General features: G+C 44.5%; 1 protein-coding gene across 2 annotated transcripts; it reads left to right on the plus strand.

Annotated features, from left to right (window-relative positions):
- The first annotated feature begins 1,189 nt into the window (after window positions 1-1,189).
- Window positions 1,190-18,844, plus strand: cntnap1 (contactin associated protein 1). Of its 2 annotated transcripts, none has more exons than XM_061749835.1 (24): window positions 1,190-1,970; window positions 5,733-5,834; window positions 5,924-6,117; window positions 6,405-6,558; window positions 6,670-6,873; window positions 6,967-7,151; window positions 7,215-7,364; window positions 7,712-7,973; window positions 8,048-8,197; window positions 8,274-8,448; window positions 8,535-8,641; window positions 8,729-8,851; window positions 8,956-9,159; window positions 9,229-9,385; window positions 9,451-9,578; window positions 9,655-9,828; window positions 9,904-10,122; window positions 10,198-10,437; window positions 10,521-10,760; window positions 10,840-10,967; window positions 11,222-11,315; window positions 11,401-11,631; window positions 11,712-11,756; window positions 13,532-18,844. In XM_061749835.1, the coding sequence occupies exons 1-24, from the start codon at window positions 1,910-1,912 to the stop codon at window positions 13,729-13,731; spliced, it is 3,927 nt and encodes a 1,308-aa protein (XP_061605819.1). In that variant the 5' UTR covers window positions 1,190-1,909; the 3' UTR covers window positions 13,732-18,844. The 2 variants fall into 2 exon arrangements, with proteins under 2 accessions (XP_061605819.1, XP_061605820.1); XM_061749836.1 differs by having other exon boundaries at window positions 5,736-5,834.
- Window positions 18,845-19,274: the final 430 nt, after the last annotated feature.

The following is a 19,274-nucleotide window of genomic DNA, read 5'->3' on the forward strand; positions in this document are numbered from 1 at the left end:
GAATTAACCATGACAAGAGATGTTTTAATACCTATTCCATGCACCCCACTCAGTTTTTTTGTTTTGTTAATTAATATCTCTGCAGCCCCAGTGAAGAGATGGACGTTTAAGTCTTCACTGGCTCCCAATAAATGCATTATACTGATCATAACTCATGAAGTGGGGATTAAAATTACACTCTGCTACATATATTTTTCCATTGTACACCACACACATGCAGGGCATGCAATGAGTTCAACAAAGGCGCCAAGACAGCCGGCAGGAAGCCGACAAGCGTCAAACAACAACTCGCTTGCCTTCATACATTTTGTCCACAGTGGGACTCCAACTGTTACCGTTGCAGTATCAAAGCCCAAGTCCTTACAGCTAAGCTATTGGAGGAGGTGTGAAGGCCGTCTTGTAATGTCTGTCTATTGTTCTATGAATTAAGCATCAATTTGTTTTTTTTTGCATGCGCTTGTATATTGGTTAACACACCACCAAAACGGTCATTAACGGTGGGAAATTAATGCCCTCCCAATACCATTTGGGTGCCCCATTTTCGGGTAGATGTGCCCCCCCCCTCCTTGCACACCACTGTTCCAGTGGCAAAACAGGGAGTTTTTGTATAAAACTCAATTATTCATACATATTTTTAAAATCTCTGTGACACAGTTTAACTAAAATATGTGAGTTTCTCGCTCCTGTGTTCCACCGTGGATCCTTTTAGCATCCAGATGAGAGACTTAACCCCCCACCCTGCCCCACTCCACATGGCACACACAGATCATATAGACTGGGATCTGTGGTTTGTAAAGGTCAAGAGTTAAAGGGGGAACAGATGGCAAGCCTGACCCACCAACTGCGTATGCAAGTACAGGAGAGCTTTTCAAAACATTGTGTTGTTATTAATGTTGGCATTCAGTTATTTCATTGTTTTTGCCTTTCCAGATATAGTACAGGTACGTACTGGTTTTCCAGTATGGGAATGGGGGTGGGGGCCGGGCTTACAAACAATCTCGTTTGATTGAAAAAACGAGTAAATCCGCACACACTGGCATCCAATCTCGCAGACACACTGTCGTCCCATAAACCCACTTCTTAATCCCAAAGCTGTTTTTATTTTTTTTGTCCTATTTTGTGGTCACTGTGTTTCGCATCACCATAAATCCCCTCTGACTAAGTCTCACCCTCCCTCCCAACCTGCCTCACTCGTCCATATTCAGGGACAGCAGCTGGCATCATCATCATTATTATCTTAACCTGTTCTGGAACATTCGCGGCCGGACAGTGTACCTGGACAAGGTCACCGGTGGCCTCCGTATCCAGCCTGCAAGGTGGTCCAGGACGATTTTCTGGGACCATTTCCTCGACGCACTCAACAAACCCGGCGCGATCTGACCGGCTTAAAAGTGGGAATTGTGCCAAACTGGGATATGTAATGTCAGATGAGCTGCAGGCGGCGCCTATTTGCCTGGTGATAGGATGAAGACGCCTGATGGATTCTTTTTATAGGGATTTTTTTGTTTGTTTGTTTAAAGTCCCTCAAGAAGACCTCTTTGGAGAAGCTATTCTGGGAAAGATTCAGATATACTCGGCACCAACCAGAGAAACTTTTTCCCCTTCACTTGCTGTGCTCTTACCAATCATACATTAGCATCACAACATTCAACCATTTCGAGTATTGAGGTGGGGGTGGGGGGTGGTGGCGAGGAGCTGCGCGTTCTCAGCCGGTCGCAGCTTCAGCACCAGCATCCCATGCGCGTGCCCGCACCGGCAGAGCCTGCCCGGGAAGAAGAGGAGTTGGAGGAGTTAAAGTTTGCTCCGGGTGGGGGGGGGAAAAATATGCGATGAGAAGAGCACGCTGCGGAGACATTCTACCGTCTAATTAACATTTCCAATACGGGGGAAAGGCGCCCTAAAGTCAAGGATGACTTGCAAAATATTGACTTTATGCCTCTTGTGTTTGGCTGTGCGACACTGCTCGTCACGTAAGTCTCGTCATGCAGTACGATTTGCGGTCTTTCGTTGTTATATTGGCATTTTTTTTTCGCGTTTTTTGTGCAAAAAGTTGCACGCAAAAAGAAGCAGTGAAGGGCATACTGTTTCTGCATTGGAATCCTGAAGGGCACATAGTAGTACTGAAAGCACGCCTTCTCGGTATAAACATTGCAATGCAATTATTATTATTATTATTATTAGCGAATGCAATGCTGGGGATTGCAGTCGGTCGTTTCGTGCTGTTCGCGTGCAAGCAGACCGCAGGCAGGGAACAGCGTCAGCCCCGCAGAATTAAGGTGAGCGGGGACGGGACTGTCTGCATTGCAGTGCTTTCTGCACGCAAGTTTGTGCCCGGCGCAGCCTCAACTTGCACCACAGGAACAACGCTGCAGAGTCGATGCGGCTGTGTCGATCGTCTTGGGTTGAAAGTCGTGGGATTTCAAATAAAGACGTTTAAATAGAGGCTTGAGACCACGGCTCAGAGCCCTGGTCGGGACCAGCCCACTGCACCATTTTTGAAAAAATGTATTCATTATTTCTTTTTTTTTTGGGAGGGGGGGGGGGGGGCATTACCTGTCAACCTGTCAATCAAATAACCTGCACACACATTACCTTGAAGGGTCCCCTTTACTCAGATGTTAAATCATGCTTAAATTGGCTGCAAATGACATTGGTGGTTTTAAGATGAGTGCAGTTTTCTGTATTATATATTTGACTACATGAAATGCTTATTTGCATATAGCAAGTGTGAAAGTGAGGGTGAAATCCTACAATCAATGAAGTTTAACTATGCAGCATGCCTGTCATGACTCAGTAGTTCTGCAATGGGAGAGGGAGGAGGGATGGGCACTAGTCACGTGGCTTGGGAATAGTTTGGAATATAAAAAATAATCTTGCCGTCAGTTTCGTTTTGACTACATTTGTGTGCTTGTTACAGTTTTGAGTGGAAATTGATCAAACGCCAACTACAGTATGCTATACGTGCACAATGTAGATGGGCCAGATGAAAATGGACTCGCTTTTTTGTTATTATAGGCTCCCTATAAGCGGTGAGTAAAGTGCTAATAGTAATGAGGAAGGCTCCATACAGTGCCTACAGCGACTGAGAAAGGTGCCCACAGTAAAAAAAGAAAGGCTGTTGTCGACAGTGCCATTGTGACTAAAAGGGTGCCTGTAGTAACTACAAAAGCTGGCTCCATTAGTGCCTAGAAAGGATGCCTGTAGTGCTAACAGTGACTAGAGAGGCTACACAAAGAGACTAGAAAGGCTGCCTATGCCAATAGTGAGTAAAACCGCCTACTAAATTACCAATACAGAAAGGCTGTCTGTAGGGCTAGTAGTGACTAAAGAGGCTACATTTAGTGCAGGGCGCTCAAAGATGCGGCCCGGGGGGCCAAAGGAGGCTCGGGGGACTATATTTTATACTTGACATCAAAGTTTAGTGTTAGTTCGGCCGGCGTGTTTTTTACTTGGTTGTTGCCCTAGGCGACATGTGTTTCTCAAAACCTGTCACGAAGAGAAAGGTTGGCGACAAGCACAGCCAATTTCAGGAAAAGTGGATTTGAATGAATTTGTGTTGAGCCAAGGGCAACCCCGACGTGTCTTATATGCACAGAGAAAGTTGCGGTGCTCAAGAAATACAGCATCAGATGTCTATTACTCAACCAGACAAAATACAAAATACCTGAGAGATGAGGACCAGTGCTTTGGTGCCTTTAGCGACGAGAAAGACTGCCCATACTCCCTGTATTAAGGCCTGCCTGTAGTGACAGGGGTGATTGATGGCTGCCCATAGCGACTGTAAAAAGGCTGCCCACAGTGCCTCGAAAGACAGCCCAATGCCGAGATTGCCAATAGTAACAATAAGGATTTGAAGATAGTCCCAAAGTGACTAGCTAGGCTGCACATAGATCCAATGTCAACCAGGTAAGCTACAAAGGCGAGCTCTAGTGACTATAAAGGCAAGCAAGAGTGCCAATTGTGACTACGCTTTAAAAAAAAAAAGGCTTTAACGTCCATAAAATCCAAAATATTGGGGCAATCGTTCTGATATTGTCAGAGGTTAAATTGGGCATAGGTACAGATGTCTATATCTATTTTGGTGACGATTGCTGGCAGTTTTGTGACATTAAGTAATATTAGGGTTTTTTTCTATACAAGAGGAAGACTCAACGTTCATAAAATCATGAAATCCAAAATATTGGGGTGATTGTTCTAATATTTTCTAAGGTTGAAGTGGCCTAAAGTGAAGGATGACTTGCAAAATATTGACTTTATGCCTCTTGTATTTGGGATGTCCACATAAATTCTGGTGACAATTGATTGCAGTTCTGTGACATTAAGCTACGTTAAGGTTTTTCTCTACAGTGAGCATATAGAGGAATCGCCCAAAGGTCTTCAATGTAATCAAACGTTCAAATTCACCGTGACTCCCTGGCGACCCAGCGAGTCTGCAGGAGACGTCACGTAGACGTCTCTGGAACCAGTGGTGACTCGAATCAACGTCAGGTCCCGAACTAGTCTCCAGCCCAGTGAGATAGCGGTCTATAGTTCCAAAAGGGTCCTATAGTGACTGGTGTCTATAATGACTTAGGAACGCTCGCTATATATACTGCAGTAAGTAGAAAGGCTGCCTGTAGTGCCCACAGTGCTAGAAAAGCTGCATAAAGTACATATATACACACACAGTGACTATAAGGCTGTCAACAGTAACAATAGTGACAGCAGCATCACGGGTTGGATACGCTGGAGAGAACGTACCACCCACCCACCCTCCGCCTCCTCCTCCTCCTCCTCCTCCTCCTCATCCTCTGACTGCTCTCTGCATAGCGCTGCTGCAGGACTGACGTGTCAGCTCGGTAGGCCCGTCCCACTCTCATACAGAAGACTGATGAGTCAGCACAATTGGAGCCGGCGCTCTAAATGTGGCCACAGTGTTTCCACGCCATAGACGCTTACCGATGAATTTATAATAGGTGCATGGGAGAGAGAGGGTAGCTTGGGGGACACCTTGAATTGTCCACACAGGCCTCAGGTTTCCAACTTGACAACGCCCTCCAGTGGGATGCCGAGCCTTTATATAGAGTGTGGCAAAGGAAATAGTTGCCTCACTTTTGTTACTACTGGAGGTATTAAAGCTGATCAATATGTCTTCCATTAGGAGCAATGCAGATTTCCTCTTGAAGAATATTCTGGTTCTGGCTTGCGCTGAGTACAAATATGAATTCTGTCAGAGGATGCAGGCACAGTAGGAAGGTCACATTAACCTTGCTCGCGAGGACTCGTCCACCTGGGGGTGTCCTCGAAAGGACACTGAGCAACGCATCCTCCCTTTTTTTCCCACTCACATTCTGGCCTCTCAAGGTGCGGTACATTTATCCACCACCGTGACACAAGCGAGACAAATGAGAAGGATGGCGGCTTTTAATAGTCGGACTAGCAACTCGCCTTGACACAAGGTGAAAACGCTGCCGGGCATTTAACTCTGCAATTTTTGCATTTCCTTGAACATATAATTGACAAATTTTCCCACATGGGTGAGCAACTACTATGGGTATGTATTACACTTTTTAGTTTGTAAGGCGAGGTTGAATAACGTCTAATTAAAATCCAAAACGTCTCTTCTCATCATGTAGCGCCAAACTGACTTCCATTCGTGTTTTCAGTTATAATATTGCAAGATCAATTTGGGCAACACTCCAACTAATTTTCCTTTTTTTCCCTCATTTTACTCATCACTTATTTGCCCATAGAAGAATGTGTTGATCCGCTGGTGTCTGGTCTCTATGCCTCTTCCTTCCTGGCCTCCTCCAGATATAACTTTCTCTACTCTGCCAATTTTGCCAAATTGTACGGTAGGTTCATTACGCATTGTATGCAGCTAATGAGATGAATCTCAGGGCATTGCAACTATCTGTAAAACACGTCTTCTTCTTCCTCGTAGGCAGCAGCGGCTGGTCGCCCTCCCCCAGGGATCGGCAGCCGTGGTTGCAGGTGGACCTGGGCAGGAAGTACCGCCTGAGGGCCATCGCCACCCAGGGCACCTTCAACTCATACGACTGGGTCACAAAGTACACCCTCCTATACGGGGACAGGCCGGACTCATGGACGCCATATATCATGAAAGGAGGCAATTCGGTGGGTGCTACGAGAAGGGGGACTTTGAATCCTTAGTGGGATGATTGGAGGGACAAGATTAGATGTTTTTACTGTTTCATTGTGTAAACATATTCTAAGTCATATCTATCCATCTGTCCATTTATCTATCCGGGTCTGTGTCCTTTATTGTGTTCATTGTCAACTGCACTGGACTGAAAAAAAGCACATCATCTCGAACACTGACAAAGCTCATCTCATCACCGCTTTATCACTCAGTGTCTCAATAGGGCTGCGACTCAATAACACTCCCCCTTGTCTGTTTGCAGACTCTGCCTGGGAACTGGAATTATTATCAGGTGAAGAGGAACGTCTTTCATTACGCCTTTACCGCTAAACACATTCGCCTGCTGCCTCTGGCGTGGAACACAGAGAACGGAGGGAAGATTGGTGTGAGGTTGGAGCTGTTTGGATGCCATTATGGTAAAAAAAAATTATTCAGCATGGTCACTTTTTGGTTTGTTTTCATGGGAAATTAGTGGGGTTTTGTACAAAGCGTAATATGTATTGTCAAAATGTGCCCCATTCCCCCAGATTCCTATGTGCTGCAATACAATGGGGATGACTCGGTGGTCTATATGTACCCCGAGAAGAAGTCTCGCACGCTCAATGACCACATTGCCATAAACTTCAAAACCCTGGAGCAGGATGGTGTTCTGTTACACAGTGACGGAGTTCAGGGAGATCGCTTCACCCTCGAGCTAAAGAGAGGTCGACTCTACCTGCACATTAGCCTGGGTACAGCCTGACTTTCAGATTACGGTAAAGTTTATCAGCCCTCTTGTTGTAGGTAGGTGACCTCAAGATTTCCGGTTTCTTTGTCTGTTTCAGGAAGTAGCGTCATACACAAAACAGACGGTCGAACTACTTTGGTAGCTGGCAGCCTTCTCGACAACCTACACTGGCACTATGTCACCATCAAGCGCTCAGGCCGTCAGGTGAACTTCACCGTGGACAGCCAGACGGTGACGGCCATATGTAACGGACAGTTTACCCACCTGGATCTGGACAATAAGGTACGTTTGGACAGTCAGCATCCTAAGACGCCACTGTATTGGTTATTTGCGCCTGTCTTCTAGTTGTATGTCGGTGGTGTAATCGAGCCAAAAATGCCTCACCTCCCCACCACCCCGAATTTCCGTGGCTGCCTTGAAAACGTCTTCATCAATGGCATCAGCATCATCTATAAGGCTAAGCGGGAAGAAGCGGACATTGTCATACCAAGAAAGGTATTCTGTCTAGCGTTTCAATGAACTGTGGATGAGAGTTGTAGATCAGTGGCATGCAGAGGGGGTGGGGGGCTGGGGGTGGGGGGCGGTGCTTTCCCCAATCACTCACCTCGGGTGGGACATCCAAACGGGGTTTGCTGCGGATCAACAGCCGTCCCCCGAGACATTTTTCCGGGCAAGCATTGTTGAGAGGTGTCCAAAAACCTGTATCTCCTATCCCCCTCTTTGATGATCGGTTTTCTAGGTAGGAAAACCTCCGTCCACACCCTCTCAACCCCACCCCTGTTGATGATTGGTTTTCCTGGGGCATCAACAATATAAATATTTTTTCAATTTGTTCATCACAGAAGAAGATGCACTTTGCCTGCCGGGATATTCTTCTCAAACCAATGACCTTTGCCGGACCCAACAACTACCTGCAAGTGCCGGGCTACTTCAGAAGGCCTCGCATGTTTGTAAAGTTCAAGTTCCGCTCATGGGACTACACGGGGCTGCTCATGTTCACACGCTTTGCCGACGACCTGGGCGCCTTGGAGCTAGGCCTGAGTGAGGGGCAGATCAATGTCACCATTTTTCAGCCCGGCAAGAAGAAACTGCAGTTTGCCGCAGGTGGACTTATCGCAATGATCGGACAAAGTTAGTGATGAGAATTCCTTATTTGACAAGCTTTCACATGTGTCTAGGTTACAGGCTTAATGATGGTTACTGGCATTCAGTGGATTTGGCAGCCAGAGATAACCTCCTCACCCTCACAATTGATGAGGAGGAGGGTTCCCCGCTGAAGATCACCAACCCCTTCACAATTCGCACTGGGGACCGCTACTTTTTTGGAGGTGAAGTGATAACTGAGATCGACTCAAAAACAAAATCTACACTCTATCATTCATCTATTGGTGTCCCTCTGCCCAGGCTGTCCGAAAACTAACAACACCATCAGGAAGTGTGAGACGAAGCTGAATCGCTTTCACGGTTGCATGCAGCACATTTTTATAGACAATGAACAGCTCGACATCGACATTATCTTGCAGCGACAGTGGGGGCGCTATGCTGAACTCTTGTTGGGAACATGCGGCATCACTGACAGGTGGGAAGCATCCCTTAACGCCCTTGTTGCTCCTAATGTGAAGTCACCGCTGTTGTATGGAAAATATTTTGTATTGTCTTTTATAGATGTTCTCCCAATCCGTGCGAGCATGAAGGCAGATGCATACAGTCGTGGGACGACTTCATCTGTCTCTGTGAAAACACCGGTTATAAAGGGGAGGTGTGTCACATGTGTAAGTATTAAACACTGTAATTTCATCCCGTTTCTTCAGATAAAGCCATCCCATATCATATGACGTGAATCATTTTAACCCTCACAGCTGTGTATAAAGAGTCATGTGAAGCCTACAGACTCAGCGGAAAGTACTGGTCTGGAAACTACACCATTGATCCTGATCTGAGTGGACCCCTAAAGCCATTCGAAGTATACTGTAAAATGAAGTGTAAGTAAGACTCTCACTAATGACTTACATTGTCTTCCAGCCTTATCCACTCATCATCTTCACTATCATCTTCCTATTCCTCGCATTGTTTCGAACCCTTCCAGCATACAAAGCTTGGACTGTGATCTTGCACGACCGCGTGGACGGTACCAAAGTAACAGGGAGTTCAATTGACAAGCCGTACATCGGCAACGTCAACTACTGGAACGCATCTTGGGATGAAGTCACCGCCCTGGCCAACACCTCCTTGTACTGTGAGCAGTGGGTCGACTACTCGTGCTACAAGTCCCGTTTCCTCAACACACCTGGTGAGTCTCTCCACGCAAATGTGGGAATGAAAAGCAAGGATTAGTGAAGGGACACTCTCTTTGCTTCAGGTGGAAGACCTTTTGGTTACTGGATTGGTCGCAATAATGAAAGCCACTATTACTGGGGGGGAACGTTCAGAGAGGTCCAAAAGTGTGGCTGCGCTATCAACCAGACTTGCGTTGACCCCAAGTATCAATGCAACTGTGATGCTGACTACAGACAATGGTAAGATAAGGACATACAGTTTTATGGTCTGTTATACTGACATGAAGGTCATTGTTAACCTTCAGGTACTCCGATAAGGGTTACTTGGACTTTAGGGACCATCTTCCTGTCAGGAGGGTGGTGGTTGGTGACACCAACAGGACTGGCTCAGAAGCACAGTTCACAGTAGGACCTCTCCGCTGCCATGGCGATAGTGAGCTCAACGCTTATGGTTTACTTTTTATAGGTCTTTGAGTTGCTTTCTCTCCCTAACATTCCACTGTTTGTAGGAAACATCTGGAACACTATATCCTTCACCATACCTGCCAACATAACCTTCCCCACCTTCAAGCCGGGCTCCAGCGCTGACATCTCATTCCACTTTAAAACATATAGATACGACTCAGTCTTCTTGGAGAACTCCGACGACCACCTCAAAAACTTTATCCGACTAGAGCTCAACAGTGAGTTCAACCAGCAGCGACCTTTTCTCTTCATTGGATTGGCAGCTTTTGTAAACCTTTCTTCCTTCTTTCCAGCCACCCATAATCTTGTATTCATCTTTATGGTGGGGGATGGCATCCAGAATGTGACACTACGCTCCCCCGTGCCACTCAATGATAATGAGTGGCACTTTGTCCAGGCTGAGATTAATGTGAAATTGGCTCGGATCAAGGTTGACTACCAGCCTTGGACTGTCAAACGTTTCCCCAGTCAGACTTTTGTCACAATGAACTTTACCAATCCTCTTGTTGTAGGTAGGTCACCTCAAGAATTACCTATCCAGTAAAGAGCCCGGAAGGACATAGCATAACCATTGTCTTATGTAATAGGTTCACGCAACCGCACTCAAAAACCCTTCTTGGGTTGTCTCCGAGGGTTGCGGCTGAATGGTGTTCCTCTGGATTTGGAAGGGAAAGTCGATGAAGAAAAAGGCATCAGGAGGAACTGTACCGGCCAGTGTCTCAATGCTACCATACCTTGCCGTAATAGTGGCCAATGTATTGAGGGCTATGCCTCCTACACTTGTGACTGCAACAACACTGCATTTGATGGGTTCTACTGCCATAAAGGTGAGTTTTTGGGACAACTTGTCTATTCTGAAACTGAGGAAGGCTTTAAAGCTGATTCGCTTCTTCTGTTGGTCTTGTTTAAGACATTGGTGCCTACTTTGAGCTTAGCTCCTGGCTAAAGTACAACGTGCGGAAGAAACCAATATCCGACGAAGCAGCTTGGGCCAACTGGATTGACCCGCATTATGATAATTTCAGCCTGGGCTACAACGACACGGCGGACGACATTGAGTTCAGCTTCAGCACCGTCTACACACCGGCCGTGCTGCTCTACATCAGCTCCTTTGTCCACGACTACATTGCCGTCGTACTCAAGACCGACGGTAGGGACCGCATGAGATAAGGACATTCATCGTGTAGTGTATGCGCTGTCAATGCCTTCTGTTGACTTACTTCACACAGGCAGCGTGGATCTAAGGTACAAACTAGGACTCATCACCCACAAGTACGAGCTGACTCGTCGAAACCTGGCAGACGGATACCCACATTACATCAACATTACTAGACACAACAGGACCATCAAAACACAGGTCACTGCTCTGGTTCCGCCCACCCTACAAACACTTAAACCAAACAGTGCTACCTTGGATCTATTCAAGCTTTTATCATTCCCAATACCCTGCAAGATAATTTCGTCTAATGTCAAGGGGTTTTTCTTTAGTTTACCACTCGGTTTTCACAACGGACGAAATACAGATCTTTGTTTGCGTGAACCAAATCCATGCTAGCTGCGTAGTCTCACATGCCAAACAAAATGTATAAATTAATCTCTATGTCACTACAGGTGGATTTTATGGAGCCCATTGTTGAAAAGATAACTTTAGTGGAGGATGCAAGATTTGACTCTCCAAAGTCCATGTTCTTAGGCAGAGTGATGGGTATTTTTTTTTTAATTTCCGTCTCGAAAACACATCTCTTCTTTTTTTAAAGGACTGTATTTTGACCATGCCGTGTGTCTCTCAGAGGTCGGCGATATCGACTACGAAATCCAGAGGCATAATGCTCCAGGCTTCATTGGCTGCATCTCCGGTGTGAGGTACAATGTTTATGCCCCTCTAAAGGCTCTTTTCCGGCCGAATGAAACAGACCCTCCGGTGACGACGCAAGGTTACGTCTCTGAGTCCAACTGCGGCGCCTTCCCTCCTGTCCTAGGTTACGTCCCATGGGAGGTGGATCCCTGGTTTACCACCATAGGTATGCCAGTTCCCCCGCAAATACAGACGTAAACTGTAAACACACTATTTCAGTTCTTATTGTGCATATCTACCTTTCAGATTATATATACATCCATGACGACCTTGGCCTATTCTGGATAATAGGTGAGTCCTTCACACTTTTAGGTATTGATCGCCTATATCTGAGTTTACAAATTAATTAAAGGTGCCATATTTGACCAAAACACCTTTTTTTTTATTTGGGATGGCCCCAGTAAATGTGAAATATGAATTAAAATCTTCCACGCATTCTGGAATTCCAGGCGTTTTTCTGCCGTGAGTCCTGAAATCAGGTCATTCGAATTTCTCAAACTTATCTACGTCACTATTGAAGATCTCCACCTCCCTATCCGCTCCCAAGCCAGTGCTGTCAACATTACAAACACGTGTGCTCTCACAAGTGGGTCTTCTACACAGAGGCAACCAACCAGAGGAAAGGGGGCGGTCTTAGCCGAATACGGAGAAAGCGGATACAAAACTGGGTCAAACAGAAGTAGCTGTCAGAGGGGTCTTTTCTGGACACTCGTATGACAAAACCAAGGTGTTTTGTTTTTTTAAATGAAATTGACACTTTTATACTAAGTCCATGTTAGAGAGTCACTTTATGGGGGTCTAAATTGCCAAAATATGGGACCTTTAAACAAACACATTTAATATATGGCGGTTTAAAAATCTCCTTCATCCATCCATCCATCCATTTTCTGAGCCGCTTATCCTCACAAGGCTCACGGGAGTGCTGAATCCTATCCCAGCTATCATCGGGCAGGAGGCGGGGTACACCCTGAACTGGTTACCAGCCAATCGCAGGGCACATAGAAACAAACAATCATTCGCACTCACATTCACACCTACGGGCAATTTAGAGACTTCAATTAGCCTACCATGCATGTTTTTGGGATGTGGGAGGAAACCGGAGTGCCCGGAGAAAACCCACGCAGGCACGGGGAGAACATGCAAACTCCACACAGGCGGGGCCGGGGATTGAACCCCGGTCCTCAGAACTGTGAGGCAGACGCCAACAACTGATGTCAAGCAACAGTTTTCCACATTCTACTCATGCACAATGGATCTTCTTCAAAATGTCATGTTTTATGGTCCTTCTCCAAAGCAAGATCCCTACAAAATCATCTTCAAATATGAGCTTCTTTTACCTTTGAAAATGAGCACCCTCGATCATCATATTGCAGATGCGGGGACAGACTGTACCGACTCGCCCGTCTGAGACCTTTACCGGATCAGCTCTGTTTAGTCTGCTCTGGGCCTAGTTTATGGCTCATCATCTTACTGCTGGTCATTGATAGACATTGCAGATTAATACGTCACCGCCGGTCAGATTGAGAGGTATTATGCTAATGCAAGATGTTATCGTCAAAGATTAGAGCAGGCATCCCAACATTGGACATTCTGAGCCTGTAATACTGCTTTGGATGTGACACAGGGCATGTTTTTGTAAGAGGTCATGGTCGTAGAATTAGTAGTAGACATATTAAATAATTTAAAAAAAAAATAAAACATTTTTTTGCCATTAATTAAAGGTAACATGGGTTAAAAAAGATTAAATAGTGCTTATTACTAATCTATTATTCCTACGTTTCACAATATGGACACCATGGATGACAAATATTATCGAAAGAACAAAACACAAACAAAAAGGATGTCAAATGCAATCACGTCGTTGTCCAATGTATTCAAAATTAGATTAGAGGTAGCCAAATGCATATACAGTAAGTAAGTGATATCATCAAATTCCCAGTAAAACCACATTTTGGCTGATCAAAAGTGCACATATGTCAAAAAGTAAGCACTGTTCCCCCTCTCAAGAGCATCTGTTTGCCGAGTGATGCTTATCTCTCTCAATAACTGCTATTTTTATCCTGCAGTCATTGTCATCCTGGCGTTGCTTCTTCTGCTGGCGGGCTTGTATAGCATTTACGTATATGCGTACCAGCAGAAGGGCACCTACCGCACAAACGAGCCCAAACACCTGGAGTCGCCCAGCAGCTCCCGGCCGCTCACTGAGACGCTGAGACGGGAAAAGAAGATCCTGCCCGAAATAGATGAGGAGTTCAGGAGCGGCTAAGCTAATAAACCGCACGGTGGGACCAATGGGACAGTGACATTGGGAAGGGCTTACGGGAAATAAGTTACATGACTTTGCATTGATTCTTTTGATTATATTGGCAGTTCCTCTGAGGGAATCACTTGTGGGTTTAGCTACCATTACGGTCCATCCATGGGACGAAAGACTGGAGAAGTCAAAGGCATCAACAGAACAACGCCAATTAATGCATGCCAACTAGGGCGGATGGCTATGATTGGAGTGGTGGTCTGGGTCCTGGGGCTACATCGTCACATTCTCTAACCCCCCAAACTGATATAGTAAACTGGCTAGAGTTCAAGCAATTCATTTTGAAGTATTGTCATCCAATCAATCATTTATATGTATTGTTGTTGTTGGGATTTTTTCAAAGGCCATTTGCGGACCCTGCGTCCTAACAAGTCCTGGCCATGATAAATTGATTTAAGGTAGGCTTTTTTTGCATTCTCAGTCTCTCACTGTTCAATATCTGTATGGCTTGGGTATTGTTTGGTTGCGCTGAGAGGTCTATGACTGAAATGGGTGTGGGAATCAATGGGTTGTCCTTGTTGTTTCCTGTCTTGGGAATTGTCTCGGTTGTCCTGCTGAAAGACAAATATTGCCGAGGGGCCTGGGCTGACCGTGTGGTGGTCACTGGGGTGATTAACTGGTTAAACCCAAACCTGACCTGACTTGATCGTTGAAATTTGTTTAGAAAAAAACTGATTTCCCTACTTAGCAGCATACAGCAGTGTCACGACTGGTATAGTTTTCTGACTAAATTTTTTTTAACGGGATGTAAAATTACATAATTTGCACTGATGGTGTGGTGGAACATGCTGCTGCCTTTGATGCAGACGGTACAGGTTCGATTCCCACCCATTTCCCCATACCCAGCCTGGGTCGGTCCAAAGATGGCTAAAAAATGGGTGGGTGGCATCAGGAAGGGCATCCAGTGTAAAAACTGGGCCAAACAAATCATGCGAGTGACTAGCTGTGGCGAGCTGAAAGTCACAACAAAATCATAAAAGTAAATAATTTGCAGTGGTTCTAAGTACTTGTTACTAGAAAATCTCAACAATGGTTGTCGCTACTGTGTAGACAGGTGAACAGAGTTACTGTATTATGTTAACAGACCTACAAACTGAGAAATTGACAAAAACAAGCTATACTGTATATTAAAAAAATTGCTCAAGAAAATATTTATTTTCTTTATTTAATCTTAATTGATCTAGGTAAGGCAGTTGAGAACAGTCTCATCTGCAATGCCGACCTGGCTGCATTGAATTTTGTGAGTTCTTCGGAATGCAGAAGTCAAGCCCCAGCAGGAAAATGAGGCTAGAGTCCAAGCTGGTCTCATACAGTACATGATCTGATATATCATATCATATAATATACTGTGTATATACCAAATGTGGTCAATTGCACAGCCCGATTAGCTACCATGTAGGCCTCACGGGGAAAACGTACCAGAGTAAGTTAAACCCACAAGCAATAACCTCTGAGGACAAAGCCAAACTACCACCAGAGTCACCTGGCTTAGGTTTTCCAATTCTTTCATCGCTTATTTTCTTGTTAACATTTAAATGAGGTTTTTGGTTTTTTTTTTCCAACCCCAATTGGGTGAGTTGAAATGCCTGGTGCTGTACAAAGTTTGTATTTTGTGAATTTTAAGCCCCGCCACATGCGAGCCTCACACTGACCAGGAGGGTAAAATACTGAAGTGCCTCATCTGAGCAAGCTTGGTTGCCCCCCCCCCGCCCCCGCCCTCATACCCATCTCAAGTAACCACAAAAGCTTAAATCAGAAGGCATTTGGATCCAAGAAAAAGGAATTACACACATTGTTTTCTGAGCCCAATTGAGGCTGCCGATAACCCACTGTATGGACCGCATGAAACCTCCACCTTTAGCCGACAATCTGATGACATCATAACTCGCAATGTGTCCATGCAAACAAAAAAACCCAGTTCGTTTGTAGAAGTAAGCCAGCCTGAGTGACACACGTTGAGAAAGCAAGAGCATTGTAAGAGGTGCATAGGTTTGTATGTATTGTGTATTCTATGCCTAAAAGCTACAGTAAAACAATGCATTAACTATACAGAATGACATCTACACGCAGTTCAGAAAGGCCATATTGTACAGTATTAGTGGTAGATTCCAGTACCGCTAAGGTATCTCCCTGTTATTTAGCGCGGGGCTTCAGAGGATCATGATAATGATTGATTCCGAGATGTCCACCATACAAGTTGCATCCGTCTTGCTTGTTACCTTTTGTCTTACCTCGAAGAAAAGAAAAAAACAACGATCGGGTGGAGACGCTTACATATAAACATACACACACTCTAGGGTGCTTTCACATGTACAGTTTGGTGTAAAAATCACTTGACGTGTTTGGGAAATTTGTCCATTTTGACCAGAGTGGGATTTCTTTCCACAATGGAAAGGCTGTGTACTTGAACTCCATCCATCCATCCATTTTCTGAGCCGCTTCTCCTCACTAGGGTCGCGGGCGTGCTGGAGCCTATCCCAGCTGTCATCGGGCAGGAGGCGGGCTACACCCTGAACTGGTTGCCAGCCAATCGCAGGGAAGATACAAACAAACAACCATTCGAACTCACATTCACACCTACGGGCAATTTAGAGTCTCCAATTCATGCATGTTTTTGGGATGTGGGAGGAAACCGGAGTGCCCGGAGAAAACCCACGCAGGCACGGGGAGAACATGCAAACTCCACACAGGCGGGGCCGGGGATTGAACCCGGGTCCTCAGAACTGTGAGGCTGAGGCTCTAACCAGTCTGCCACCGTGCCGCCGTACTTGAACTCAGTATAAAAAAATTAAAAAAAACACCCATAGGCATACAGCATACTGACAATCTATCACTTAAAATTGGACAGCACCAGATAGAATCCATCCATCCTTTCGCCGTACCGTGTGAAAGCACCCTAAATCACAAAGTACATGTACAGAGGACCATGATGGTGTAAAATGCTGATCTTTTACTTCCAATTCACACACATTTGCTGGTAGATTTATGCGCCACGTCATAGATCAATAGCCGATAGCCGACTACTGTCATTATCACTCTTCGCTAGCAGCTACTGTGAATGTGAAACGAAGCAATATAGCATAGCATGAACACATGACAACAAGCTTCTTTACGCCACTGACGTTAGTTTAACCTGCAGATGCACAACAGCGAGGCGTTTAAAGCAACCTTTTGAATGTGACATTAATGTACCGCTTGCTCAGGACTAAGGAAGTACCATTACTTGCTCTTTTTAGCTGTAATAAGCCACCAATGTGGCCATGTTGGATGGATTGTACAGTGAGTGACGAGATACTGCTAATGTATGCAAATGTACAGATGGCAATTAAAGGCACTATTTTTAAGAGTGCGCTGTAAACGTGAATGTAAATGACAGCGTTGCTAGTATGCAGGAGTGTTCATGTTACATGTCGCTGTATTAGTCAGTCAGTGTGTAGCTTCTCAACATAGCGGTGTCATCTCACTCACCATGCGTGGTCCCCCAAGTGTGTTTGTGTGTGCCTGTATATGTGTGTGTGTGTCCACTATTTGACCACCAACAGACAACAATAAACAAGCAGACCCGTGCACAGATGCCAACTACTCACTACTGTAGTACACCAGTACCAGTAAAGTACAAGTGGTGCCTTGAGATACGAGTTTGATTTGTTTCGTGACCACGCTCGTAACCCCAAACACTCAAATAATATTTTCCCACTGAAATAAACTAAAATAGCACTCTTTATTATTTTTATTAATAAATTAAATTATTATTACTATTTAGAATAATACATGTTATTTTTTCTAACGTGTGCATCTGTGTTTACAGCTAGTAAGATATCTAACACAGTCACTGTGATGACAGTATTAAAATATACGGTTTTGGGGGGTGAATGTGTAATCATCAGATTTAAAAACTACATATGTTGATTTTAGTGCCAATCTGTTTCCCAAAATATATTAGTGTGTGTGTGTAAATGGGTGATTGAGAGGCATTAACTTTGTGCACGTTGTAGGTTGTGGCTTTCTGACGTTTACTTGCATTAGTTTACAGACACATCTGCCACATCCAATATGGCAAACACGCGACTACGCGACAAGACGCTCAATATTCAAGTCTATGTGTAAGTCTATGCTAAAATTGCGATCTCCGTTTTTTTAAGGATATAGTTTCCAGATTCCAGTTTCCATATTGTCTTTATTGACTTTATTGTCTTCTCGTCTCACTTAAATCAATAACTGACGTGACGTTTAGTTAATCTTTGATCAAATATTACTGAGCTAAACTGTGACGTTAAGATAGCTAGCTTACCTGCGTCTGAACGATTAAGGCACCCTTCGTCCAAGTGGTGTGTTTTATCGTTGAGTTGCAAACCTGACTTGTTGCTATTGCCTTTCCCCCCCAATTTCATCAAAAAGATAAATCAAGTCGAGTCTTTCATAAATTTAAGCCAAGCAAGTCGCAAGTCATAAAATCAGCGACTCGAGTCGACTCGAGTGACGTGGACTCAAGTCGACTCGGTTCTCAAGTCAAAGCAAAGATTCGTTTGTCAAAAACTAGTCAGTTGGATCACTCGTATCTCAAGGAGCCACTGTATTCAATAGACAGCGTCATAGTGGTGAGTGAGCATCAGCGGATGCGTTGAATGCTACGTAGAGCCTTAAATGTCCACTAGAAGGCGACGGATGTCACTAGCCACTTCATTAGCGACACCTCAATGTGATCCACTACAACAATGCTCAGTTATGATTAAGAACTCTCAGTTCACCCACTACACTACAACAACAAGCACATTGTCAAATGAATGCCTCTCTTGCACTGGATTCCCTGCCGGTGTACCTAATGAAGTGTCCAGAAGTGATTAGTAGTGTTTGTGGTCACACACTGACTATATTTTGTCATTCACATTTTGTTGTTTTGTTTTTGGTTTTGTGATATTGTCAGTGTAAATGCCCATTGTTATTCTTATTGTATAAATCAAAGTAAAGCCAAACTCACCTCAAAAAGTGTGAAGGAGCCCACTTGGTGTCGTGGTCGTGCAAGACAGTACATCTAAGCAATTCCCAACCTTTATGGAGCCAAGGCACCCATTTTGTACATTAGAAAAACATGAAATAATAAATGAACAATGCTAAATCTATAATTAACAAAATCATTTTCAGATAAGTTGAGATTGGATCATTTCCTGTGGCACCCCTGATGATCTAAGCATCAGATTTGTAATTAAAGATAATGAACAAAAAAGGAAATGTTTAGTTTGATGCAAAAAAAAGCAAAAAAATGATTTTTAGAAGCTATTTCACATTCAATGTCACAATTAATTGAAATGGAATAAAATTAGAGGTTAACTGATGAAATAAAAATGGTTAATCGTAAGAATCATTAATTGAAAACCTGCTATAACTACTGTTATTGGTGTGATCATTTCAGATGGGTGATCATTATCTCTTTATACAATGTAAAAAATTTAAAAGGATATAGGGATTACTCTTCTTTTGGGGGGGTCAATTTTAAC

Source organism: Phyllopteryx taeniolatus, chromosome 16, assembly GCF_024500385.1.
Source record: "Phyllopteryx taeniolatus isolate TA_2022b chromosome 16, UOR_Ptae_1.2, whole genome shotgun sequence".
Classification (NCBI taxonomy): Eukaryota; Metazoa; Chordata; class Actinopteri; order Syngnathiformes; family Syngnathidae; genus Phyllopteryx; species Phyllopteryx taeniolatus.

Coding starts and splice junctions, on each gene's coding strand:
- cntnap1 (XM_061749835.1), top strand. CDS start 1,910: ATGACTTGCAAAATATTGACTTTATGCCTCTTGTGTTTGGCTGTGCGA. Junction 8,642..8,728: donor AGGGGAGGTGTGTCACATGT/GTAAGTATTAAA, acceptor TAACCCTCACAG/CTGTGTATAAAGAGTCATGT. Junction 11,316..11,400: donor GTTCTTAGGCAGAGTGATGG/GTATTTTTTTTT, acceptor TGTGTCTCTCAG/AGGTCGGCGATATCGACTAC.